The 27,909-nt window shown below is 40.4% G+C and overlaps 1 protein-coding gene across 3 annotated transcripts; it reads left to right on the top strand.

Annotated features, from left to right (window-relative positions):
• The first annotated feature begins 170 nt into the window (after positions 1-170).
• On the top strand, positions 171-26,626 carry lipeb (lipase, hormone-sensitive b). 3 transcript variants are annotated; one of them, XM_085366414.1, is made up of 15 exons: positions 171-266; positions 3,715-3,751; positions 7,535-7,776; positions 8,665-8,949; positions 9,685-9,775; positions 10,153-10,179; positions 10,835-10,980; positions 11,402-11,587; positions 14,051-14,203; positions 16,881-17,025; positions 18,667-18,894; positions 21,492-21,677; positions 22,615-22,796; positions 23,741-24,007; positions 24,792-26,626. In XM_085366414.1, exons 1-15 carry the CDS (start codon positions 171-173, stop codon positions 25,191-25,193), a joined length of 2,673 nt encoding a protein of 890 aa, XP_085222540.1. In that variant the 3' UTR covers positions 25,194-26,626. The 3 variants fall into 3 exon arrangements, with proteins under 3 accessions (XP_085222540.1, XP_085222538.1, XP_085222539.1); XM_085366412.1 differs by lacking the exons at positions 3,715-3,751; positions 10,153-10,179 and having other exon boundaries at positions 171-261; XM_085366413.1 differs by lacking the exons at positions 171-266; positions 10,153-10,179 and having other exon boundaries at positions 3,647-3,751.
• The last annotated feature ends 1,283 nt before the right edge of the window (positions 26,627-27,909 follow it).

Genomic DNA, 27,909 nt, shown 5'->3' with positions numbered 1-27,909 from the left:
GGGGGTTGCACAATAAAGAGAGTAGGGCGGCACTTACGAAATTTTGATTTGTCCTGATTGGTTACTAAACAGAAGTAGGTTTTCATTGGCTTACATTTCTTGTGCGGGCGTGGTCTCATGGCTTCTCAGGTAGAAATGTGAGAGGCGGTGCATAAACAGAGTGGGCGAATATGGCGTCCAGCAAGAAGGGTAGTGGGACTAGCAGACTGGAAAAAGGTGTGAATGGAAGGCGCTCGTCCAAACACAAAGAGGGTCCACTGGGTGAGGTTTTTTTTTTTTTTTTAATTTGGTGTACCTACTACGCTCCCTCTGTGGCTTGTCCCTTTAATAACACCCCCGCCCCCCAATTTGTACGCTGTGTCCTCCTGCTAACGTTCGTTAGCGGCTAAGTTAGCTGTCCTTTGGTAGCTGCCGCTAGGTCTGTTTTAGCAGTAAAAGTCTCGTGATTCTTGTATGACAGAAAGAGGCGCTGAGTTAACATGTGTGAGCTGTTGGTGAAATAATTGTCAAGACAAACTCTGACACTCTGTTGCTGGCATGTCTCTAGTTAGAGCATCCTTTAGACGTAGAAGCCGCCTGCACACTGTTAGTAGTCATTGTAACGTTAGCAGCTAGGTTATCTATGTAATAGACTTTAATTAACGGGACACATACTGTATGTAGCACGTGCTCGTATTTATGTTCACTTGTCACTTTTCGTGACTCTAGCGTCGACCGCTGACACCGACCGGACCCACCTGAACAGGTACGCCAAAAACAACCACTAGAGGAGAAGACTAGATTAACCAGATTAAAGCTGCGAGCGTAACACATGCACACAAAGGGGGAGTTTATAGTTGTACTGCCCTGTGCACTAATCGATTAAGGTGGACTGATGGTGACGCTGTCACTAGTTCGACCGGTGTGACGCAAGAGCAGGGTGACACATGGTGACTAACAGCAAGTCTCTGAAAGGCGGTGGCAGACTTTCAAAGCACGCTGCTCGTAGGGACTGTGGACGTGCTATTATTACTAAACACACTCTCGATTTTGCTCTGTTCGTCTGGTAACTAGTCTTCTGTCTCATTGTTTCTAAGAACAGTCCAGGCCACCACGTTCAAAAGGCCATATTTCTGACCGCAGTCTGAATCTTATCTTTGTCTTTGCTATCTAAACAAATGGCATTGTGTGTTGTAAGCACTTATAACTGGATAGGAAACGCTTCCCTAATCTTACTTGTTATGTAAATTTCCTAACATGCTCAGGTTTTATCATCAGACTTATAATTTTCTTTTCCTATAATGCTATGATGTTATAAAACTTACGTGAACCTATTTATGTAAAGGGTGTGGAGGCTCATTGTTGCAAGTTTCCTGTTGTTGAGTTTGGACTTGTGTGCGTGTGAAGGTGCTCTGTTTGGTAGAAAGGTCAAAACTTCGTTCTCATTATACTACTGGGCTCCTGCTGTGCGCTCTTCTGTTTTGCCTTTGCCCTGGACAAAGATGTCTTTCTATAGATTTAATTCTTTGAGTATGACACATGATGTGGCAACTGTCACATCATATGTAAAGAGACCATCTTTCAGAGGTTGTGCTGTGATGGAGGGTGCCTTTTGAAAAACAGCCAATTTTTATGTGCTTGGGACTATAATTACCCACTTTTCTACAGCATGGGTCTGTTTAGGCTTGATAAAGTGGGGAAACAAACACCAACGAGTTAGAGAAGGCTTAGACAAGATCAGTACAGTAAGTCAAACTGGCATTGAGAAGATACTTCAATATAACAACTTCGGTAGTGTTTTCTGAGTGGAAGGAATTTCAAGTGAGAATTTATAGTCAAGACAAAAGGAAAGCTCTTAAGTTTATTTATTCACTGCAGTCACCTGACATTTGGAAAAGCACAGGTGTTACAAGCAATGACAAGAATTCCCATGGGGCAGTGAGCCGGTCCTCACAGTCAGTCCAAATCCAGATGGAATGAGAAACATTCATTTTATTATTTACATCTGTTTCTCATTATAAAATGTTTTTATATCTCCTGAAAATTAACATAAAAATAAACATCCGTCTGTCCATTTTCTTAACTGAATCAGAATCGTGTTTATTGGCCAAATATATGTGCAGACACATACAGGGAAACTGCTTAAGAAAATGAGAAGAGCCCTGTATTACAAAGTCAGTTCAATGTACCAAGGTATTTTTTTTTGTCATCATCTGGATTCACTTGCTCTACCCTGGTAACAATAAAAGCAATAAAATTGTTTTAGATTTTCAGCAAAGAGGGGAAAAAAAAACAATCAAGGAATAATGTTGTGACTAAGAATCTCTGTTTCTTAGTAATGCTCATCAGGGACATAAAATTAAAAAAACAAAACAAAACAAAAAAACCCCAAAACCAAAATATTAGATGCTTTTTAAAAACAAAACTTAAACCCCTCCTAGTGTCTGTGCCCAAAGGTCTGAGTGATGTTCCTGGAATGGTGACACCATTTTTCCGGAGAAGGTCAGTAGGTGGTGATTTCATATCTGTCGTTTTCTAATCTGAAACTTAACCTGTACTTATGCCGAAATGTATTCTGCTCAGGAGGTTAAGTTAGGCAGTTCATGCTCATACTCTCACTTAAGGCCAGTTTAGAAGCACCAATTTCAACAATATCTTTGGACTGGGAGAGAGATGCAGGCACTGGGAGAGAATGCAGCGGAGCCTTTTGTTCTGCTGCACAGTAGTGTGTGTGTGTGTGTGTGTGTGTGTGTGTGTGTGTAAAAGTTTGTTTATCTCAGTATTTGTATAAGTAGGTGAAGGTTCATGACTCCATTCACTGAGTTATGAAACTGTCATCTGTGATATCAGTCAAAAAGTTCTCACTGAGGTCATGTTTTCCGAAAGGAAAATATCCTTCAAATCATGTTTTCACCATCTGTTTTTGGGTGTTCACGTGCTGTCCATGTCCTGCATTCATCCCTGAACATTAGTGTTTCTCAAGAGTTGGTGCAAACTGCATGTTTCTGATGCTTAAATTAATACGAATGTATTAAAGGCACCTCAAATACTCAAAACTCTAACACATGGGGTCACAACACTAAAGTGTTATTGGCACTTTAGGTGTAATGCATATGAGTTAGACTAATGCTGGTGCTAAGTGGTGGAAGGTTTAGTTAATTAATCATAATGTTTTGATAATTTAACAATTTTAAAGTGAATTTTGTTGGGGTAACCATTTGTGAAGGTAGTTTTGTGTAGGGTTTTTTTTTTATGTAGTTTTTCCTAAAAAGTCTAACTGTTAGTTCTTGGTAACAAGTAAACTTTGTTCTATTTTATTTAAATATTTAATATTAAAAACCAAACAAACATTTTAACAGTTAATATATTGCTATCATATCGTAATCTTATGGTTGTAGTTTGCCAATTAAGTTTAAGGTCACAGGGAGTTCCAAGCTGATCTGCCAATAGCAAAATAGCCTCGAGTTACAGGGAGAAAGTTAACTGGGCAAGGGTTGTCCTTGCTGTCCGTCCTTTTAAAAGAGGCATGGTTAGGATCAACAGAACACAGGGAAGAGCAGCATATTGCTTCTTGTTACAACGTCTGAGAGGTAAAGAGATACATCACAAAGACAAGCGAGCAAGACAACAGAGCTGGAAATCACTTTCTCTTTCCTTTAGACAACACCAGCATCTATTTTTCTTTCTCTCTCATTCTCTCCTTTTTTCCCTCCATGCTCTCATTGTGGAAGAGAGGACACAGACATGGACAGAGCCTTGAACTCAGATGCTGGTAAACACTTTCACTTTTTTCTCTTTAAGCTATTCAGTTTTGATTTTTGTTTTTTTGTTTTTTTTACTACTTCATCCTGTCAGTTGTATGTTATGCCAGTGGCAGTCAGCAGGTATTTTTATGGATGCTAAATTCACTGTCTTTGGGCCCCACAGGGAACATTATGTGTCTGTAATGTTGTTGGTGTTGGTTGTTGTACATGACTTATTAATGCTGACTCTCATCCATCTTTAATGTGGAGAGACCAGGTACAGCTTAATGGTTGCAGTGGCCACTTGTTTTACAAAAATATGGAAAACAAGGCATGTTGAGACATTTTCAGTATTGACATACTAGCTAGAGGAAGCCTGGAGCATTTGTGAATGCATACAAAGCGGATGTGATAAGGACAGTAGGTGAGTCATGTCTGATGGTATATTTACCATCTGTAAATGTACCGTTCCTGTAATGTTATCAGCTTGTGTGGGTGCATGTGTTTCATTATGGAAAATCCTGGCAAGATGACAAGATTATATGCCTGTGGAGAAGTTTTATCAATGCAAAACTTTATCACAACTTTGCACGACGGTTTCACAAAACATCACAAGTTTGTAGTTGAGTCTAGCTGAAGATGAATGTGGTTTTATGCATGGTGTAATGTACCATTGTTTACGCCAACACATGGGTTGAATGCCAGCATTTGACAGGTGTTTAAATGCTTTGCAAGATACTTTCTAGTAACAGCTATCCTTTTCCCTCTGTTCTAGGCATTATCATTTGTCAAACAAAGGTGAAGTCTTTATTGGATCATTGTATGTTTGAACTCTTAATAAGATGGTACTGGTTTGCCTAACTTTGTTCATTTGCGTGTAATTTGGTCCCTGCAGTTAGATAGGGTTGTAATGTCTCCTGGCTTAATTTTCATTAAACAAGTTTCAGAGCAGCTTATGCTTATCCAAGGGTTCATAAAGTTCAGGCCCTTTCAACATCAAGCTTATTGGCATGCTCAGATGAGAGAGTTGCACCGCCGGCTCTAATTAGGCAATGTAATTTTAATATTGGGTTTGTGCCCAAACTGGTTTGACTGCATTAGCATTGCTTTTGGGTGATTACTTGACTAGCACCACTCACTGTATCACTTTAGGTCACACTGCTGTGAATGTGTTTATGCAGAAAGATAAAAGTATATTTATAGATGTTCTTTGTTTGTGTCCTTTGGTACTTCATTCTGATGTCATTGTACATTACATGACTGCTTCCTGTGTTGTCAGGCTCTGAACGTTTGCAGTCCACACATAATCCACTAGCTCTTGGTCAAATCCTGAAATTGAGCAAGAGTTGTATAGATCTGCAGGTAGCTGTTGAGTTGTTTTGAGTCTTAGTCTAGGTTTACTTCATTGATCTTTACCAGGAATATGAGTAAGTAATGCTTGTGTAACATGTCAGGGTGAGTGGGACATTGAAACTCTGGAAAACATCCACCAAATAAATGTAAATCGCCATTGTTTTCCTTTGTCTGATACACCTGGGCTTGCTTGCAAACATGGACGAGTCAATCTGAGAAGCTGTCAATATTGAGACAAATCTAAAAAAGTGAGAGAAGTCCTACCAGTCTACAAACCTAAAAAGTATTGATGTTTAAGGAGTTTAAGTAGTTGTCCATATTTCTAAATGATAAACTCGTGGTTCATTGAGTTTGAGCAGCACAACGTTTCAGAATCCCCAGAAATCATGTGATGATATTAGACCACAAAAAGTATTCCTTTCACATGGCTGAACTGGTTGGAAATTTGCCCTGAAGCTGCTTCATTAAGCTTTGGATGAATAAACAGAACTATTTTAAGCTGAAATTTTTAAAAAAGAAACCCTTTTCCCACTGCAATGCTGTCCTGTTTAGTTCAGTGATTTTTGGTTCCACATTTGTTTTGGTCTTTCTGTATTCCCCAGGGTCAATAAATGCAGAAACTAACATTGCTCACATAAATCACATAAATTCAGAGGGTTTTGTGTTTGTAGAGAAACGTTTTCTGCTTTTGACAAAAGCAAGTTAAAACAGACACAACTGAGTGGACAGTGGACATAATATCACAGCACATAATGACTGTTTGCTGATTTGGAAAACAAACAAGCCTCAGCTCTGTAAAATGTGGACTTGGAATTAGGTGTATTCAGATGATGCATATTTTAAAACAATCAAGGAAGATCTGCTTGATGTAATTAAATCATTTATTACTAAGTGTACAACAGTTACAAAAGTTGATTCTTCAGAGGCTCTCTTCTAGGATATGAACAAATTGTTGTTTTTTGTGTTTGTTTGTTTTGTTTTTGGGGTTTTTCTTTGTCAGAGTAGGGGAGTGAGAAGCAGATGCCAGTCAGGAAAATGAGCGTGTGCGTGCGTGCTATAAGTTGTCTGGCTGATAAATGTCTCTTTGCAGATATCAGGGGGACGTGATTCCTCCCAGCAGTCTGAAATTGCCTCTCCTATTACTCTTCCTGAATGGCAGAGAATAGCAGAATAATTGTGCGATTAGGGCTCCATTATTTCTTTGACCCTTGAAACAATATTTCTCTCTGTTATCTGTTCACTTTTCAGCATGCAGAGCCTACTCCTGCTTCCCAATCAATTATGTCTCTTTGGGCATTGTTTTACCAGAGTTATTTATCTGCATTTGTTCTGTATTGCTTTTTCAAAGTTGAAAATGTAAAATCCAAAGTTAAAGGATTGAGGCTAATTCTTAGAGTTGTCATTTAATTTAGCATCACTTAAGTGGTGATAATTTACTCTACGAACTGATTACTATCGACATATTGCCATACTAATGAAAATCTATTAAATCAAGAAACAACAAAAAAACCTGTTTCCATTTCTCCCATAGTTTCTCGTCTTTTTTTTTGTTGTTGTTGTTGTTTTGTTTTGAATTGAATTGAACTTTTCTGCGTGTCCAGTGCCCCTTCTTTTCTTTCCTCTTTCTCAGCATGCCAGAAACCTTATACAAGTACCAGCTAGTTCCCAGAGATGTTATGGAAACTCTGATCTCAAGTGACTCAGTAGGAGAACGCCATCCTACAGTGATAATCCAACAGGGCAAAAGTGCTACATCTTTGTTATTATTGTTTTTTGTTTTTAATTTCACTAGAGAGGTGGGCACACTTAATAAACACAGTCTGCTGATGGTTGTCTACTGTATACCTCCCTTTGGGATTCGTATGCAAGTTTGTTTATGTGTTTTTGTCAGTGTATGACTAATCTGTGTTTGTTTCCCAGCAGCATGATACCAGATCTTGGTGGATTTTTGGTGTGCAGCTTTGGTTTACATCATTTAATTTCAAGCCTCGCTTAACACGTTTCAGTTCATGAGATTCCATACATCAGGATGTAGGGGCTCAGTTAATAAGACTAAGAACATTTTGTAGGATATATCCAAAAATATCCCACTTGGTACAGTTTCTACATGCTGATTACAGCTGTGGGTGTGGTGCAGAATATTGATCAGGGTGCTACTTTTTATGGTAGTTGGAGCAGATGCCAGCTTTCAGTCAGGTTTTTAGAAACGCAGCATATAAGAATACATTTGGGATTAGAAGGATAGTGGTATTAGTAACAACAATGTTACTAATAACAGGAACTGCAAATTATTGCGATTACACCCCTAAATCATCAGTTACGTGCCTACAAGTGAAAAGAGACATTCCCCAGTGGAATACATACTCATGTTAAAAGAATGTTGTTATTCTTACCCACAGTAAATCTGATTCTTTCATTGTTTCATTCGTGGCCTTTTCCTTTTGTTTCACTGCTTTTAGTGATGGATACCAAAGCAGTATTTGCGGCCCTGTACGGTGTGTGCGAAGAAAATGCAGCTTTCTTCTCAGGGGGAGCCAAGGGGTCACAGGGTGATGCTGCACGGCGGCTGGTGGAGGCCATGAAGCAGATTCAGGAGCACGCTCGCAATCTGGAACCTGTTATTTCTGGCTTTGCTAATGTTTACCATCACTTTGATTTTGATCCACATATACCAGCTAATGGCTATCGCTCCCTGGTCAAGGTAGGCTTTCTGATGTTTTAAGGTCTTTTTGCGTGTATAAATGAACTCTTGGATGTGTGTTTTGTTTTGTTTTGTTTTTATTTAATCTCTGTGCAGCTTGGAGAAATGGTACCTCTTCTGCAATACATTCTTATCAATATTCTTTCCACACTGTGAGAAACTATTCACAGCACCTCTTTGCTTGAATATCACTTTGTTTCAAGGTCAGTCCATTTGTTTTACAGATTGATTTTATGTTACAAAGTGGGCAAGATAAATTCCTCCAGCTGCGAATATCTGCCTCTACTGTATCCACTGTACTTTATCTTGTACAGTTATTGATGAAACATCATGACCTTCGGTTACTGCAGCCCACCACAACAGAATGAGTCTAGTAGAGCAGCAAATGAATCCTGTTCTGTTTTCTGGCTTCTCTGTTTCCACATTTATAATCCTTCTCATTCCAGCAGTACCACTCTTGCTAATCTGTAACACCCAGTGAAGCAGGAAGTTTTTTACATGTTCTCATTTAGCCATGCTTTCACACATCCTCTCCTTTCCCTTTAGGCTTACCACACTAATCTTAATCACAACTTAAGCACACCCAGAAGACTTGTCTCTTTAATGAGTGCACAAATGGAGATTTTAGGTTTTGTTTTTTGTTCTTTCAAATAATGCGTATTGCTGTGTATCTTCATTTCAAGAATAAATATAATTCTATAAAATTGTATCCCTTTAACACCTAGTAATATAATGTTTCCTAATACTTATATTAGTACTTAATAAAGTTTTTAAGGTTCGTGTAATGTGATTTAGAATTTGCTGAATGTCAAAGTAAACTTTATTGTGTGGCGGATGTTTTCTAATTTTAGGTACCGGTATTTTATTGTCACTTTTTTTATTTTCTAGGTTGTGCGTTGCTGCCTTCTCCACATCATCCACAAGGGCCACTACATCACAGCCAACCGCCGCAGCATCTTCTTCCGAGCAGCACATAATGCAGGGGAAATGGAGGCGTACTGTAATGCTCTGTGCCAGCTGCGTGCCCTGCTTTACCTGGCTCAGCGCATGCTACATGACAACAGCCACGGCAATTTGTTTTTCCAGGATGAAAGCGGGCTCAGCGAAAGTTTTGTCCGTGAATATGCATCCATGCACAAGGGTTGCTTCTATGGCCGTTGTCTGGGCTTTCAGGTGAGATGAGCTGTTTTAGCAGTCATATGATGTGACAAGGATAAGCACTGGGAACTGTGGAGTGGTGAGAGTAAGAAAACGTGTAAAACTCTTATAACAGTATAGATGAGCAGCACTACTCATAGCTACAGTTCTGGTAAAGGTTATATACATTTTTCATTCATCAAATTTTTCATATTGCATTCTACACCTTTTAACTTTTTTATATTTTGTGTTGTGTTAGGACTAGTTAGTTGCGGAATAGAGGTCTCAAAGATTTCTATAGTAATTTGTAAAGTATTCTTTAGTTTTGTAAAAGAAAGAACTTGTTTATGTTTGAGGCAACTGGCCTGTTACCTGGTCTGTGTATATTCCCCTGCTTTTATTTTAGAAATAGGAATTGACCCTAAAAAGAGATGTTAAGGCTATGAGAAATACAGAACGACGATCTGGTCATCTTTACAGCAGTTCCCATTTTTCTCAGTTGAGCTTAACAAGGGAGGCTGAACTCTCACAGCACAGAGGTCAAAAGCAAACTAAAGGGAAAAAATGATGAAGCTCCCTTTGAGTCTATTTTCTATCAATTTGTAATCTCTTACAATTCTGATATTATGAGATCTTCTCATTCTTTTTTTCACTTTCTTTTGTAGTGATTCTAGTCACATTTGTGTTCTATTTCTTATGTTCAAATGTGTGGATAGTGGACTGGAATTGAAATTATTTTCTCTGTTTTTGTACATGCCTTCTCCCCTCTAGTTCACTCCAGCCATTCGCCCCTTTCTTCAGACCATCGCTATCGGCCTTGTGGCCTTTGGAGAAAACTACAAGCGGCATCAGTCAGGAATAGGTCAGCAACATCTTGTCTGCATCTGCACCCTCTCATCATCCAGCCAGATCGTTTTCATTCATAGATCGTACTCATCCAGCCCCACACCTCTTCTACATTGCTCCCTTGCCCCTGACTGTGTAACTTTTGATGTTGTGTTTGGATTGTAGATGCTCTTTCATCCCTTGGAATCTTGAGGGCTTGCTGCTGTGCTTCTTTTATATTTCAGAATGTTTTGAACATGCACATAGTTATGTACAGAGGCAGCAAGAGAAGAACATGCACTGTCATAGACACACATGTATTGTGCATGTGTGTACACAGACAGAAAACTATTTAACATTCAGTAAAGAATTATCCATTTCTCATGGTTTCTTGTGCTCTCTGCTGCACTACAGTGGAAGCAGGAGGTATTGCACCATATGGTGAGTGTGCTAGACCACCACCCCTTTTATAATATTCCTCTGTAGTGGTCTGTATAACTGTGTGAAGAAACTTATTTTATTCTAAAGCTCTTACTCTGCCAAATTGTTCTGCATTTAGCACTGTAAGCTACATTAGCATTCCTGTGCCTGTATATCATCATGATAAAAGGCCTTTCCTTACTGCCCATCCTTGACCCATAATCGTGGGCAGTAAATAAACCGCTGAAAGCAAGAGAAGATTGATAATACAATTGAGTCCTTGTGTGGCTTACCATGAGCCCAGTACAGTAGACTTAAAAATCCCTGTGGCAAAAATGACTATAGTGTTTTGACTATGTAAAAGCCAATTTCACCCTTCTGTTTGTTTTTTTGTTTTTTTTTTTCTCCCCTGCTAGGGACCAGACACTTGAAACTTTAATGTTCATTCCCTCCTCCACTTGTTCCTGCTCTTTGTCTGTGTGTTAAATGTGGCTCCCTTACCTGTTATTTTTTTTTTTTAATCTTTTGTCCTTGCTATTTAGTTTGTTCCATTTTTAACCCATCATTATCATAATATGCATTCCTTTTTTTTTTTTTTTTTTTTTTTTTTTTTTTTTTCCCATCGCCTTATCTCGGTCTCCTCCTCATCATATATGCTTCTCCCTACTTTTTTCAGGGGTAGCAGCCAGCTCTTTCTTTACCTCAGGAAAGTATGCCATTGACCCCGAGTTGAGGGGGACTGAATTTGAGCGCATCACCCAGAACCTGGATGTCCATTTCTGGAAGACATTCTGGAACATCACTGAAACTGAAGTCCTGTCTGTGAGTAGACTGTTAATGTTTTTTGTGTCTGTCTGTTGACAAACACACAGAGACACCCGCTCTTGGACATCTGTAATTGAGAAGAGTTATCTTTGCTAACTCATGTACCAGGATCTGCACAGTGCTGTTTTTAATTTCGACGCAGTATCAGGGATACTTTGCTTTCCTCTGGTAATGGTACCTTTCTATCATTATGCATTTCACCTACAGGCTGTTAGTAATAATAGAGTGGAATTCAATTTATTCAATGGGGTTCATGATTTATTCATTCAGTTTCTCTTTCCCTCCAGTGGCCTGCCTCACTCTGAAACTTGGACTTTTTTTTTTTCCCTCATCTTTCTTTGACTTGTTTTCTCACTAAATGTCTGGGGTTTGTTTTTTTTTTTTTTCTTTTTCTTTCTGTCTGTCTCTTTTACCACAGAGTCTCGCCAGTATGACATCCACTCAAGTCAAGGTAAACCGAGCTCTTTCTGTGCCTCCTGCGACCTTTGACCTTCCCTTGGCGGCCAACCACAGAGCATCAGTAACTATAGCTCCACCATCAGCGCACATCGGCACTGCTCCTGTTCAGATGAGACTCATTTCTTATGATCTGCGTGAAGGACAGGTACTTGAATCTTTATTCAGTCCATACTATAGTGGCATACTTGAAAATTCAATAACATCTTTATAATCTCAAACTCTCTGCAAAAGTTTATGGAGCTTTTAAAGACTAATGCTGGCACTTGCTGTACACTTGTCTCTATGTCATTGTTATGTTGAGTTCTAATCTCATTCTGGATGACTGCCAGAGATGGGATTGTAATACGTTAATACGGTAATGTGCTTTTCATGCCTGCGTAGTAGGTTGAGACATAACAACAAAGTCAAACTTGTGATCTGAATGACATAAACAACCTGATGAAAGACCCTGGCGCTGATCTGATTATTCTCAAAAAGATTTTAAGTAGGGTTGTAACAGGTCTGAAACTGCTAAGGATACACTGCAGGCACTGCCAGTTAGCATCTGACTTAAGGGCTTCATCTGGAAGCAAGGGAGGCATCAGTCGCTGGTGTTTGATCTAAACCTTGGTGGGCCTGCACACAGCCTTGGTCTGGCTAGCATTTGTGAAGTCTGTTAAAGAAAAACATATAAGGGGAACCTTCCTAACTCACAAGGACACCACCAAGGCAAAAGAATATAGAAAAGTGCAGCTACAAATTTAAATTGTTAAATTGCTTTTAGCATGTACAGCACTTTGTGAACTCTGGTTTTATGTTAAAGTGCTTTATAAATAAAGGTGGTATGGTATTGTCCTTGTGTTGCCCACAATCCACATATGTCTCCATGGTAGAGGTTAAATGTCAGAGAAGTGGTTAGTTATTAGCTGGAGAAGACTGACAGATTCTTTGCTATAGTTCAACATAGTCACAATAACAAAGAACAGTACAACAAAACTAGTAGTCAGAATTTAAAAAAGCAAAAGATACAACGGCGTGAAGCAGTAATCTACCTGTACAATGATTGGAGGTGCAGCGTGGTTTGCAAAGTGTGCCCCTTGAGGAAGTGAACTACTGAAACTCCTGTTAATTGATATTTATACAAAGCCGTTTGTTGAAATGAACTCTTGTCTATGCTCACTCTGGGCTAAAAGGTAGCTAAGACTTGCAGGTTACAAGACAACTGGCATACGCAGTAAAGCACTGACAGCCATTTATCCATCCATTTTCTGCTGCTTGTCCAGATCACGGGGAGCAGCCATAGCAGAGATGCTCAGACCCCTTCTCCCCAGCCACTGGCTTCAACTGCTTTGGAATCACCACTGAAACCTTCACAGGCCCAACATAATCTATCCAGCAGCTGACCCAGAAGGCAACTGGGAAGCATCATAGACTGATGTCCAGACCACTTTATCTAGCTTCTTTTAATGCCAAGCAGTATCTGCTCTTCTCTGAGCCCCTCTTGAATGCCTTAAGCTTCCCACTGTGTCTCTAAGGCTAAGCTCAGGCTCCCCACCACTTGTAGGCACAATTTTATTCTTTCTGTAATTACCCACAGCTTGTAGCTGTAGGCTATGTAGCCAGCTTTGCCTTTGCACTCAGTTCTCTTGATCACTTCAGTGCAGTGTCTGCATCACTGTAGGAGCTGCACCAATTCTTTGTCAATCTTTGACAACCAGTGACAACAAATACAACCTGAGCACTTAGACAAGAAGATAAGTAGAACGCCAGTGCTGGGTGCTAGGCCAGTCCACAGGTTGTTTGTGTCAACCAGATGACACCTGCATCTTTCTTGGTATTATCTGTGTGTGTGATGCATATTTAAATAGCCAATTCTGGTGGTTAGGAAAGTGTACTGAAATAGGTTAGTTTTCCTCCATATGTTTTTGCTGACCTTGCATATATCAGACATTTAAAAGAAAAAATCTTTCAGTGAACAATTCAACAATATTTGTTGGCATATGTGGCATTTTCCTTGTTTCTTGTTTAAACAGCAGCTTGAAATCATCATCTTATTCTGCTTAATTCTCTCACACACACACACACACACACACACACACACACACACACACACACACACACACAAAATGTCATTACTTTCTTTCTTTCTTTTTCTTTTCCCTTTGCCTCCCTTTTTCTCTTGGGAGACTCCCCCTTTATCCGAGCTGCTCTTGTAGCCTGGCAGTTAACCAGACATACAATTTCTCACATTGATCATCCAACAAACAACAGTCCTTTTTATGTCACAAAACACAAGCCTGCATCAGTCGAAACACTTTCTTAGCCTCCGTCCTTGTTTCTGTTAATTAATGGGAATTAGTATGTGTTCCTGCAGCCAAGCAAGGTTGTCAGCAAGCTGCTGCAGAACAACTGGTTAATCCACTTCTCAAAGGAACCCTGTTGCTAACATTAGAAAATTTATCAGCAATAAGACACTGTTTGGAACCACAGACACTGTGAATACTAGACCCAAATAGGAGATCTTGATTATTTGTCTTTCTGTTCATCTTCTAAGTTATTCGTTCTCCTAATAATGTTTTTTTGTTTTGTTTTGTTTTTTTTATATATATATATAATCTCACTCTCTCAGGACAGTGAAACACTGCTGTCTCTGTCCCGCTCCGAGGGGGGTGCTATCTCTCTTTCCCTGGGGCTGAAGACCAAGCGCCTCCCCTCTTCTCCATGTCTCCTGATCCATTTCCATGGTGGAGGCTTTGTGGCACAGACCTCAAAGTCTCATGAGGTGAGAAACTACTGTTCTACTGAAGTTAGCTCAGTTTCAGAAGTGTTTTATTTTGACTAGAGATTCATTATGATTACCTCTGTCTTGCATGATAAAGCTGGTTAGATTCAATGGACTGCTTTTCCTTGTATTTAATGGAGGTTTGTATAGGACAGTATTGATGTGTTTGTAAGATTTTATAATAGAACACAGACCAAGAAAACGTGGCACTTACCTGTCAAAGCACTAACAACAATACACCTCTAGCATTAGATGCCAAGTTCAGGTTTTGAGCCTCTATCACCAAAGCTGTCATCCAGCTAATTTCATCCTCTCATCCCTTCAATCATGTTTTCTCAGACTAATTGTAATGAAAACCCAACTAATTAAAGTGTTGATGAGACAGACACTAGTTGACAGCAGAGGAGAAGAGGGGTTACCAGTCTGAGTCTCTTCCCCTGTCAATAGTGTGACATGGATTGAGAATTTAGACTAATTATTTTTATAATTATCCCCTGAAAACTTAACAGAGACTCTCTGACCTTACTCTGTGGCTTACTTACTGGTAAGGTGCTTGCAGAGCTGACCCTTGTCTGTCATTGCTTTCTGTCATCTAATTCATCCTCACTCCTTTTTGTTCTCATAAAGGAGGAACTTGTATCCTAGATTTAATTTCTGGATCACTGTGCTAGAAAAAAGAAGCACACAGACACTAGCCTTGTATATTATTACTATGTAAAAAACCCTTAAAGTCTTTTTTTTTTTTTTACCCTTTTGATCATAAGTTTAAATTGGTGCCAGTAAATAAATTTTAACAGGAAGACTGCATATTAGTGTGGTTTGTTGATTTATAAATAGGAAGATTTTTTTTTTAAAAATATAGTTTGTACCCCTGTACTTTATCCTGTGCTTGTGTGGTCATTATGTGGCATGAAGCTACTTATAGCTGCTTTAAGACAGGGCTCTGTGAAATTGCAAAGGACATTGGCATCCTTGATCTGCAGCTGCATAGCAACCAAAGGATGAGAGGGAGCAATCAGAGAAGGGATGTGTGGGGCTGTCATGTTGAATTAACAGAGAACTGTACAACCCCGCAGAGAAAGATTACCCAGGGCACTAATGGAAGACTTGTCAGACTATCCTTCTCTCTCTTTTTTCTAGGCGCTCGTTTCTTTTTCTTTTCTTATTACATCCTCCTTCTCAATCTTTTTGATATCACAAAATCATTTTTGTTCACTTTGTGTCCTTTTTCTACATCTCAGTTTAGTTGTATTTGGACATCACTTTACTTTCTTTCCCCCTTTTGCCTTTTTGGATCCCTCTACCAAGACCCAGAAATGAGGAATACAAAAATGAAAGATTTTATGATGGAGTGGAGATGAGCATTTTTGCCTTCAGTAGCTCATTTAACCTCTTCTGGATCCTGTATCTCCCATCATATGGGTGAGATGAACAGTTCAACCTCAGATGAAGAAGCCTGTGGTGGTCTCAGTGCATAATGATGCTGATATCACAGGAATAAATGTACTTAGAGTCTATGTATTTAGTAACTTGGGCACAAACCCACATTCAGTAAATGTTGAGGTATTTGCAGATTAACTGCTATTTCTGTCTAAGAATCAGTAGGACAGCAGCTCCTCTTAATTCCAGCTTAGAGGATAGATTTGGGACCCTTTAAAATTATGTGTGTGAGAAGAGTTTCCTGAGTCATTTAAATTTATACAGCCTGGTTCCCACCCATTAAAACTCTTGCACACACCTCTTCTCATATTGACTTGTTGTAGACTGCCAGTAATGGCTGTTGTTCTCACTAAGTAGAACGCATATACACCTTGGGAGCAGCTTTACTGATTTGCACAAACTCACATTGCCTTTCCTGCTCAGTGCTCGGACTGCATGCACACACTTATCTGTGTCCTCACACCGAGATTTATCGTGACAGGTAGAGTTTTAAGACATCACAGCTGACTGCTGGAGCTGCTACTTTTCTTTTTGTCATACTACGGTAAATCAATGAGGGATGAGACAGCACATAAACATGTACACACTGTGCTCTTCCTGCCATTGTGAATGGTGATCTGTTGCTTTTACCAACACCTATCACAGCAAACGTATAGGTGTTGGAATTTGATAAAGACAGAAGAGGAAAGGGCGAAAGCTTTGCAAAAGTAATATTGTCAGAACTCATCGTGCCTTTCTCACATTTCAAGGTCACTGCCTAAGCAGAGTAAACACTTAACCTGACTGTAACAATATAAAACAACGATCAGTATTCTGACAGCAAGTCTGTATCTATGGATTTTCTTTGTATATCCACACCACCTCCTTCTCTTTGTCCTCTCTCTTCATACTTCACCAAATAGGACATGTGGGCACATTTGTTATTGCAGTGCAAAAAGAAGGAAAATGGATTTGACTGTGAGGGCAGCGCTCATTCTCCCTTTGTCTAGACAGTAAGCCAGAAAGCAGACAGATGACATCAGAAGAAAGCATAATTTTCATAACTTTTTGTCCTTCTTTTCAAATGTTCCACACAGCAGGCTTTTCCTCAATCACTTCTCTTTTTTATTTCTCTCTCCCTGCCTCTGTGTTTTATTATGGCTGCTGTTGTGTGTCATAAATTTACCAACATAAAAAAAGCATTGTTTTTCCTTTTATAAAGTCATGTCTTTGTATCATTATCTTCTGTTTGAAACAGCCCTATCTAAAGAGTTGGTCCCAGGACCTTGGTGTTCCCATACTGTCAGTGGACTACTCTCTGGCCCCTGAGGCACCCTTCCCACGCGCCCTAGAGGAATGTTTCTATGCCTACTGCTGGGCTTTGAGAAACCACCACCTATTAGGTATATGCATCACACAGCATTGTTTATACTTGAGTATGGCTGTGTATCTCTCTTGTATATTTTCTGTTTCTTCTTTAAAGTCATGGGAATAGTATACAGCAGATTCACAAAGTACTCAAACCCTCTCATATTTTGTTCACTTTATTGTACTAAAGATTTAATTTAAAATGGATAAACAAAGCCATGGAGTCAGCTGGGAGCTTTCTGTAGATATATGCAGTAAGACTTGAGGCATAAATCAAAGTGAGGGGTACAAAGCAACTTTTAAATCTGAGTGTTCCCAGGAGTCCGGTGTCCTCAATAACTGTGAAATGAAAGAAATTAACTACCAGGAATGTTCCTAGTATTAACTTTGTAGTGACATAGACCTTCAGTGTGATTTGATAGACATATTGGTCTTTGGGCAAAACTCTGAGCCTTATACCTTTCAAACACCAGGCACTGCTCATTACTTGCTAATACTAGCCTATGGTGAGGCATGGTGGTAGCAGCATGGGGTTATGGAGGAACTCTGTGACAGAATAAGCAATAACTTGTCAGAACTGACGAAACGCAGCAATGATTTCAAGCATGGAAAGGCATATTCTGGACCACTCAAGGATCAAAGTATGTCCTAAAGCCCACAGTTAAACCCCGGAGAGTGGAGATACCTCAAGATACAAGTTCATTTTCTTGCAATCCAGTCTGTTGGAGGTTGAGAGGATCCGCAAGGAAGAGTAGATAAACTGCCCAAATCGAGCTTGTATAAGCTGCCAGGGATCTTCTACAAGCTACTGATTTCATGTCTGAATACGTTAAATGGTTTTAAAGGAGATTTGAGTTTTTGATTTCTGGTTTTTAAAAAAAAAAAAAAAAAAAAAAAAGAGAGAGAAGAGAAAAATCTAAACAATTTTGTGTTAAAAGTAAAGCTGTCTCTGTGTGTGTGTGTGTGTGTGTGTGTGTATATTCTACATCTTTGTATGCAGAAGTAACAGTATGTCCCTTAGGCAGATGAAAGAGAAGAAAGTTATTAGAATTACTGAGCAGGCACGTTGAAGGGATAACACCCACCTATTTCAGCGTGAAGGTTTCTGTGGAGTGCTTCTCTAAATCCTCCGCTGCGTTCACCAATTGCTTGTACCTCCTGAGAGGATTCATTTATCACTTTGAAAGTGATCATGCTGTATGCTTCTTGCACTTTACTTGCTGTTCAGTGCTATCACACCAGTTGTGATGCTCAGTATTTCGACAGAAAAAAAGAAGCCATCTGGTCGGTTTGGGGTACGCTCGTCCGCTGAAGCACACTGTGTCAAATTAACAGAGATTGCAGTGCAATATGCTACTGCTGTAGTACAAGTCCTCAATATCATGGCTATGAAGTAGATAGGGAAACCCTAGTTACAAGAGCTGCCTATTACCACAATGGTGAACAGAAAAGAGAGTGTTGCTGTTACACTGCCTTTTTTTTTTTCTTCTTTCATTTCAGTAATGTCATAGTTTTTTTTTTTTTTGTTTTTTTTCCCTTTAGAAAAGATGTATAAAAAAAGAAGTTCTTGTCCCCTTCATGTTATCTCATTTTTCAAAGTTTTCCCTGTGAATTACTTTTCTTTCTATCCGTCCTTGTACCAGAAGTCTATAATTTTTATTTATTTTTCCTTACAGGGTGGACTGGAGAGAAGGTGTGTCTGGCTGGTGACAGTGCAGGAGGCAATTTATGTGTGACGACATCGATGCGAGCTGCTGCTTTTGGTGTGCGAATGCCAGATGGCATCGTGGCAGCCTATCCAGCTACCCTGCTGACAGCCTACGCATCCCCTTCCCGTCTGCTAACACTCATGGATCCCCTGCTGCCACTCAGTGTGCTCTCTAGGTGTCTCAGTGCCTACGCAGGTAGGTTTGTGTGCGTGTGTGTATTTCTGATTTTTACCTGAAGTTGAGATTTAAGTTGAATCCTATTTTTCGTTTCTGTCGAGCACATCTGTCTACTCCTTGTTATACATTACATAAACATATTGGTCAACCACCAGGTGACAGCTTTACTCTACTGGATGTATGATAAATTTTTATTGAAATAAGTTGTCAGGTGGGTAACAAACATTAAAAGATAAAAGGTCAAGTTTTCAGCTCAACACACAAACAACTCACACAAAAAAACCTAGAGTTACATCACTATATTCAGGAGGCCAACAACGGCAGGGAGAAATGAGTTCTTAAATCTGCATCTTGGCAGATTAAATCTGCAGCTAGAAGGAAGAAACCTGCACTGTTGAGTAGTGATATCCGATACCAAGTAATGTTCAGGGTGGTATCGACGATACTGATCCGATACCGGTACTTTGTACAAAAACTTATTTTATTTATTGTATCTCAAATTATAGCATAATAATGATTATAGGACATCAGATTACTTGTTCTTATCGCTTAATGCAGGGTTTATCATATAGAAATAAAAAAACTGAAGTTGTGGCTATTTGAACACCTTGCCTGCCTGCAGCACTAAAGGACTCCGTGAGAGACGTCTGTCTCGCCCTAGCAGCACCTGTCCCTGTCCTCCTCTTCAGTTCGTCTCAACATACGCTCGTCATATTCTGTGATATGATTTACTCTGAGGTGTTTGACAAGGTTAGTGATGTTGCCACAACCATACATGCCAACCCTCCCGATTTTTCCGGGAGAATCCGGAATTTCAGTGCCCCTCCCGAAAATCTCCCGGCGCCACCATTCTCCCAAATTTCTCTGAATTTTCCACCTGGACAACAAAATTGAAAAACCATATTGCAGAATTCATAGCGCGGCCCAGCCAATTCCAGTCTCCAACAATGACGACAGCTACTTAGTTTTAATATTACTCTTATTTCTCTTTCTGGGTCGCAAAAAAAACGTTTAACATATTTTCAGGTGAGAATGTAGCTGTGTAAACTTCAAATATCTGAGCCAACCGACACATCGTTTTCAAACCCCCGCGGTCTTGCGCTACTCGGGTTAAACATGATATATAAGTCACTTTGATAACTTAAAAATGTTATTGTTTGGCTTTTTCAGTGTTTTATTTGTTCGTGGGTAAATCGGTTTGGCTGAGATTAAAGTTATTAGATTAGATTAAATTAAATGTAACTTTATTAATCCATCGGGTGGGTTCCTCTGGGGTTTTCACACAGCTGAATAAACGTCAAACAGAAAACGATTAAAGAGAAGCGTGAAACGGTCGAGAGTTTACGTCAGCGCCCGGTTATATTTTAGATAGCAAGGAGCAGACGGCCGAGTTTCACTCCACGGAGGGAGCTCGTGACGTGCTACCCGGTTTTCTTTAGGCCGCGAAGGCCGGGTCCTCAGGTGGAAGCAGCCTCTGAATTTGGACACCCCCGCTGTTTCCAGGCCGGTCAATAATAATGGTGACATTTAATGTATTTTATCCGATAAATAAACACTGTAAAATGTATTTATCACCCCCCACCCCCCCCACCCCACCCCCCCCCCCCCCCCCCCCCCCCACCCCAACAGCCCTTTTGAATATCTCTCTAATTCTGAGTTCTCAAGGTTTGCAAGTATGGCCACAACACCTCACTCTTGGAGCACTTTTTTGCCACATGTATCGCAAACTACGTCTCAGCTGTTTGTGGAGATAAAATAAATCCGCACATGACTCCAATTACGCTCAGCCATTGTTGTGAGTGCGCACGCCAGCGGTTGCGAGACATTAATACAGCTGTATTTCGCACATAACTATGAAAGGCAGAAGAGGAAGTAGTTCCTTTGAATGTAGACAATCCGAATGTTATAGTTTCTTTCCACTGTGTTCCTGTTAATGATAAACTACAAATTTACCCTAAATTACTAAAATATCGATATTTTAATGTGAGAATCGATTCTAGAACATAATTGATTGGTACGTTGAAACCAAGCACACCATTGTTTTTTCTTGTGACATTACCAATAAGTTTGATGTGTTACATGGCCCTCTTCCTATTGAAAAAAACAAAAGTTGTATCCAAGATGGCCGACTTCTAAATGGCCACCATGGTCACCACCCATCTTGAGGAGTTTGCCCCCTCACATATACTAATGTGCCACAAACAGGACTTTAATATGACCAACCATCCCCGTGTGTGTGTGTGTGTGTGTGTGTGTGTGTGTGATAAATTTTAGTTTCACAAGGCAGGAGAACTGAGGACAATGAATGACTGCAGGAATTGGCTAACAATTTGTGACAAAGAGATTGGCTATGCTGACTCTCCTTTCAATAACTGAACTAAAACACTCATCATTTTTCTGTTCCTTCCTGCTGTCCACATTGTGTATTGTTGGCTTTGCAAATAATTGTATGGCAGTATTGAACGCACTCTGTCAGCGTTTACTGGACTATTATACCTCTCTTATTATTGCTTTCCTGTCTTCTCTGTTGTTATTCATTTGTGCTTACTGAAGAATAACAAACACTTTTATCCATTTTGTACATTTACTTCCTTCTTTTATGTCTTCTTCTCCAGGCAGTGGGCCACAGACCGAGAAGCAGTTGGAGAAAGTGAGCACGCTGAGCCTGGTGAGGAGAGACACTGCACTTCTGCTGCGAGATTTCCGACAGGGAGCCTCCAACTGGATCCACTCTCTGCTCGATTCTAGCAGAGCTCCAGCCTCCACCAGCACAGCACCAGAGGCACCAACAGAAGCCACAGGTATACAAGTAACTGTTATAGTTGTTAGTTGTCAGGTTGGAACATTAGGTGTGGCTTGAATGTATTTGATAGGCAGTTGCAGTCTGTCCATGTCTTGGTCATCTGCCCCTGCTCAGATATGTGTGGGTGTATATCTCCCACATTCTGTGTTTTCATTGAGCCAATTAATATAAGTGTTCCCCAAGTTCATTTACACCTCTCATGAAAGAGGTCAGTGATATGAGAACTTCTTATGCAGCATCTAACTAATTATTGCTTTAGCCAAACCATTTGTGTAGTACTCCTGTGTCCATATTCATATCAGTTCTCATCTTTGGGATAGCAAAGCATTGACAGTAATTGTTAATTGTAGCCACCGTAAATCTGGTGGCGAATTGTAATTTTCATGGTGTGCCCCTTACCTTGGTGACACCCCCACAGCTGCAAGCCCAGTCTAATGAGAGTATCATTGGTGGGTGTACATTAGTAAAAGGCCATCGTGGTGCTGAGATGGTTCATTATTAAAGAGATAGGAGATCGGTAGAGCTTTGTGAGACCAGCTACTAACTGCTGTGTTTTGACAGTTCAGGGCGGGCAGATGCTATCATCGTGTGACAGCACTTTTTGAATTTCCTCCACCTACTTCTCATCTCTTCCAGATATAGCTCAATTTGCATTCTAGGCTTTTAACTATTGGCTGTCAACCAGAGGACATATGATAAGTGGAAACAGTAGATGAAGTGAAAGTGATTGTGTGTCACCAGTGTTATTTTTCATGTGTCCTTCAACTGTGGTTAGTCCAAATGAACTAAATGCCCTCTTTATTCTTAATATGCTCTGATCTGTCAATCCTGTGTCGTTTCTGAAACTTAATTGTACTATATGTTTGTTTCTCATTGGCATTCTTAATTTCAGTTGTGCATTCATCAATATGGTTCCTTCTGTCCTTGCTTCCTAGATGCAGTGAGGAAGAGCATTTCGGAGGCGAACATCTCTTCTCCTCATACAGACCCACCTGTCCCCACGGATCTTTCGGAGTTCCCCAACAGGAAATTATCAGTGAAGAGCCAGACGTGCCAGAACTTGGGATCCTACAGCAATCCCATTCCCAGCAGTGCACCGCTGCTCTCTGAGCGTGCTGTAGGTCATGCTTGAACAGCTTGCTTTCAGCTGATGCTCTTATGCAGAAGAACCTAACAGTATTAAATGGCCAAGATCTGTTTCTTTAATAACACCTGGCTGTTAGTGGGAATCATTGTGAGAATTAAACCTGTCGTTATTTGACAATGGGTAATTTAATGATGATTGTAGCACCACTTTAGTGAAGTGAAATCCCACTAGCCTCTTGTCTTTGATCAGGATATCTCTGCTTTCAGCTTGCTTTAAAAGGATTTGGCACGCAGTTGTAGCCTTTTTAAGAGGTCGAACATTTTTGGGGCATTGAAATATTTTGGCCGTTGATCAAACAATGCTGTCTACCCTGTAGTGATGTGCATGTGTCACTTTGATGAACTCATCCGAGATTGTGTCACCCATCCCTCACAAACAGATTTGGCTTTGAAATGCTGACAGGATATCAAAAGGTTTTGGTTGTGCGAGTACTGGCAAGGTGTTGCAGATTATCCTCATATTTTCTCGCAGGCACACTGGATTAGTGGCTGGCGCAAGCAAAATTAGCAAGCAGAGGTGACGTAAGATATTAAATATGCTTTTCCTTCTGAAATGGGAATCGCTCAGCCAAGAGTCAGGCACTGAGCCAAGATTTTTCCAAGGACAAAGTGGCGTGTGTGTTTACATAACTGTGGCTCATGGCTCATCGCTAGGCAGTGGTGCAAGTTTCAGTCATTATGCAACTGTAATGTTTAGTAAGTTTGGGGAAACCTGCAGTCAGCTTAGATTGAAGAAGTCATTTGGACGAGTGATGAAGCAGTTCTCCCATTGAAAACTGAATCCAGATGGATAGAATAAACTTTATAGGACTTATAAAACCAACTTTTCTTGTAAAAATGTTTTAGCCTTTCTTATTTTTATTGATATAAAGATATCCTTTGAACTAACCTAATATTTTCTCATCCTTTATGTAGCCAGAAGATGTCAGTTTCTTCTTTGCCAAAGATGAAGATCCCTCAGTGATCACTGACCTGTCTTCAGTGGCCATACCACCCCCTGCTGGAGAGGAGGGCTCACAGCAGGAGCACCCCAGGGAATTTCCTCTTGGGTTTGAGCCACTGCGCTCAGAGCAACTAGCAGAGATGAAGGTGGAGAGCTCTCCAGTGGTCAAGGATCCTTTCTGCTCACCTCTGCTAGCCCCTGACAGCATGCTGAAAGGGCTGCCACCTGTACACATAGTGGTAAGAGGACGTAAACGGTTAATTACTGAAATTACTGGTTCGCAGGTTACTTGTACAAATCTATTGTTTGCGTTACTCATTGTGTGCTAACAGTAGTCTATATTTTATAGCAAAGTGTTTTCTGTGAGAACGTGTGTGAGATTCAACTTCAAGTATAAGTTGAGCATTATAAAGGTAGACTGGCAAAAGCACATGCTCCCATGGTAGTGGCTATGGAGTTTTCTGTGGAAGCGCAGCCTCCCTCAGTAGATGGAGTTTAACTGTGTGTCACATAACTGTACATATTTACTGTCTAGTCTTCTGAGCACTTTCTGAAGACTTATTGTTCACTTAAAAGTTGAGACTTGGGGGGCAATGGTGTCATCACTGGCTGGAATTGGAGCTTTTGATTGTATTACACAATCCCTTTCGATGCATTATATACTATACATGGTGCTGCAGAGGCATTAAAGTGTTAACTGACAGCATACCAAAAGATGTACGTGGTTTACAGATATTGAAGTGAAACAGTGTGATGGGAGAGAGAGGGTAGGTTAAAGTTATGTTTTTCCTTTTCTCTTTTCTTATTTTTGTTGTTGTTGGGTTTTTGTTTTGTTTTGTTTTTTTTTTTAATTCGCTGGAGTGAGTCAGTGAGAATGTAAAGAAATTGGGGACAAAAGAGACTGAGGATGCTTGGCTTCGTTTTCTTCATCCACTAATTAAGATTCATGACATGTCTGAAGGGAATCCAGATTTGCTTCTCACCATTTCTAACCCTTCTTTTCCTCTCTCTCCCCACCCTCAGGCTTGTGCACTAGACCCCATGCTGGACGACTCTGTAATGTTTGCCAAGCGTTTGAGGAACATAAACCAGCCCGTCACTCTCTGTGTGGTGGACGACTTACCCCATGGCTTTCTCAGCCTATCTCAACTCTCAAGGGAGACGAGGGAGGCTGCCAATGTCTGCGTGGAGCGAATTCGCACCGTCTTCACACAGGACACACCCCCAGAGCCACGGAAGCACCGCAAGTTGGAACGGACCGACGGGGGTGTGTCAGCATCTTCAGGGGAAACCAGTTCTCTCTTTGTTGGCCCCACTGAGGGAGGAGAGCGAGCTGTCGGGAGAGGGGCTAAAATTGCTGATGGGGAGGGCGCAGTTGCTGTGGCAGCCCAGAATAACACTGATGCTGGTGGCATTGGGGCTTAAATAAGGGTATATAATAAAAAAGGGGGACTGCATTTCACTCGAGGAGCGAAGAGAGAAGGAGTAAATGAAAGTCGGACAAATTTAGGCAGCGTAGTGCCTATATGCAAGGCAAAGCATCCTGAAAACAGACAGGGGGTGGGAAATGCAGTCTAGCATATCGCCCAGTGTTTGAGAGACAAAAAAACAGCAGAGGAGGAGCACTGAAATATAACTTCCTCTGCTTTACAATTCCTGCCACTTGTCTGTGCACCATTATACACCAACGCAAATCTGGCAGACAAAGTGAACGCACCCACAAGAGACAGTCATGTTTTAGAATAAAATTATTTAGCAGCTACTTAGATCAAAGACCAACACTCACCCACACACACACAGCAGTCGTACTTAACAGAGTTGCTGTGAGGCAGCAAAGGGTCGGACATAAAGAGGCACAGACTATTCTCGAGACGAGGCCTGAATGGGTGATTCATATAGGCCGAGGCAGTGATTCGAGGCCCTAATCAGATAGTAGTAGGGACACTATATGCTTCAGTGTGGAGTCACCTCTATCAGAATGGCCATTTGTCCGTTAGGGAGCGACTCTAAATAACACTTAATAGCTCCACATTGTGTTCTCAATTACGCCAGTTTAGCAGTCAATACAGCTCACTTTGTGGATGGTAACTGTGTAGACTCTCTCCAAAATAGAATTACAAAGCTAGAACAACAGCGTGAAACACTTGAAACTGGATAATTGATTCACTTCTTTTCTCATATTTGTTGCAGTTTTAAATCATTTTATGAATTCTATGCAGTAGTATTAGTTTTGTTATTTATATCAGTTTTTATTGCAGTTATGCCAGGCTTAAATGTTCTTTTCTGTTCTATATTATATAATGAACTCTTTTCATTTCTTTCCCCCCATGTTTTTCAGTGTGCTGAATATTTACCTCTGCTTTTGTGTGTGTGTAGCAGCAGCTGTTCTGACATCGCTGGCCTTTCCAATTAAGCTTCTGTTCTACCCTCAGCAATATACAATGATCAGAGTAAATGTAGAACATTACACAGGCACAGAGTGCCCTGCCTTGTGCATTTTTGTAGTGATATAATAATGCTAGTACAAAGACTGGACTGCATTAGTTTGTAGACAAGTACACTTAGGATACATCTTGTAGGTCTTTCAGTGACAATCATTGCTTTGATATTTTAAAATGTTTTTTCTTTTTTCTTTTTTTTTCCTTTTTTTGTTACAGCAGCAGAAAGTCCAGCTCTCAGCTATCAATACACATTTAAAATTTCACTACAGTGATTTCCTCTCAAGTTGCCCTGGTCACTGACTGTGTGCTACTGTTCACTACTTCTCTGCACAGTAGGGACTGTGTCAAAGTGCCACTTCTCTGTAGCTGTGGGATTTCCTGCCTGACAACTCTTTTTCTTTCTTTCTTTCTTTCTTTTTTTTTTTTTTTTTTTTTTTTAATTACAAATTGGAGGCTTTTAGGAAAAACTTAAGCAAAGGAAAGGGATTGCAGAGGTGCGCTGTAAAAGCCATTAAGACTTTTGTAAGACATTTTTGACCAACTAAATGTGTCTGGTCCATCATATATGTATATTTTTTAGCTCCCCACTGTCAGATTTGGGCGTTTCTTTGTTTACGATAACCTGAGGACACTCCCTTTTGCATGTTGCTATCAAAACACTTTTAAGTATGCAAAAATGTCCTTTGTAGGGTCAGTCCCTCTATCACGTCTAAGTAAATATAGATGCCAACAATGCTGGCACTGTCCTGCCCTTGCCTGGTAAGAGGGCTGGGGTTGTCAGGTCTGTAGAGAGGGATGCTGTGTGATGAATTGGATTTAGCTGATGCTCAGAGAGCAAAATCCTCCCCCTGTTGAAGAGCAGGATTTTCAGTAGGAAAGTCATGCTACAGGATTATACCATACTCAGTTGTCAGCTTCAAGTACTTACTGCAGTATTTTTAGTCAGATTGATGGAGAGAACAAGGACCGAGAAGAGGAAGAAAGTTATACAGTCGCTCTTTCCGAGATGCTGGGCCGAAGCAAGTGTTTGCTTTACTAGCCGCTGTTTATGCTCACTGTGCACTTTTGCAGTAGTTGCACTGTCGCTCAGTACAAGTTTAATTTAAGCAAAGCTTGAACATGTCACCTCCCTCCCCTCTCCCCGCTCTGTGCCTCTGTCTGTGGCTGAAATGGAGAATGGCTGCACACATAATCACAGTTGTCTGCTACGTGTTGAGAAACACGACCTCTTTGTGTTGTGTTCATATCAGACAGGAATGGCACTTCACACTCTAAACTATTCATAGTATTAATTAGCTGTTGTTGAGAGATGTCTCTAATGTAGTCAAGCCTCTGTGAGACAACAGTTTTTATCTGATATAATGTACACAACCTCATCCATACTGAAGTCAACACCGCACAGGATGAACAACAAAGGTGACGGGCCATTAGCAGTTTCTTCTATAAGGAATTTGAGTTAACTTGCTTTATTTTGATTTTGTTTAAATTGTGTCAAATTCTTATAGGCCTTCCTATGCCTCATATCCTTGATGACCCTCGAGCATCAGGCTAACCTGAGTGCAGGCGGTGGACCAGGGAGTCCTTGTGGTGTTCTGATCAGACAGGCTTGCTGATTCTCATTTTTGCTTCTTTTGTTGAACCGTTTGGTGCTTTAATGCTGCCTACAACTATTAGCTGAAATATTTTGTTCAGTATTGATT

The sequence above is a fragment of the Diplotaxodon limnothrissa genome, linkage group LG11, assembly GCF_057381915.1.
Source record: "Diplotaxodon limnothrissa isolate DT_005_m linkage group LG11, D_limnothrissa_male_GT1.1, whole genome shotgun sequence".
NCBI classification, from domain to species: Eukaryota; Metazoa; Chordata; class Actinopteri; order Cichliformes; family Cichlidae; genus Diplotaxodon; species Diplotaxodon limnothrissa.
This window is presented reverse-complemented; position numbering and strand designations above follow the sequence as displayed.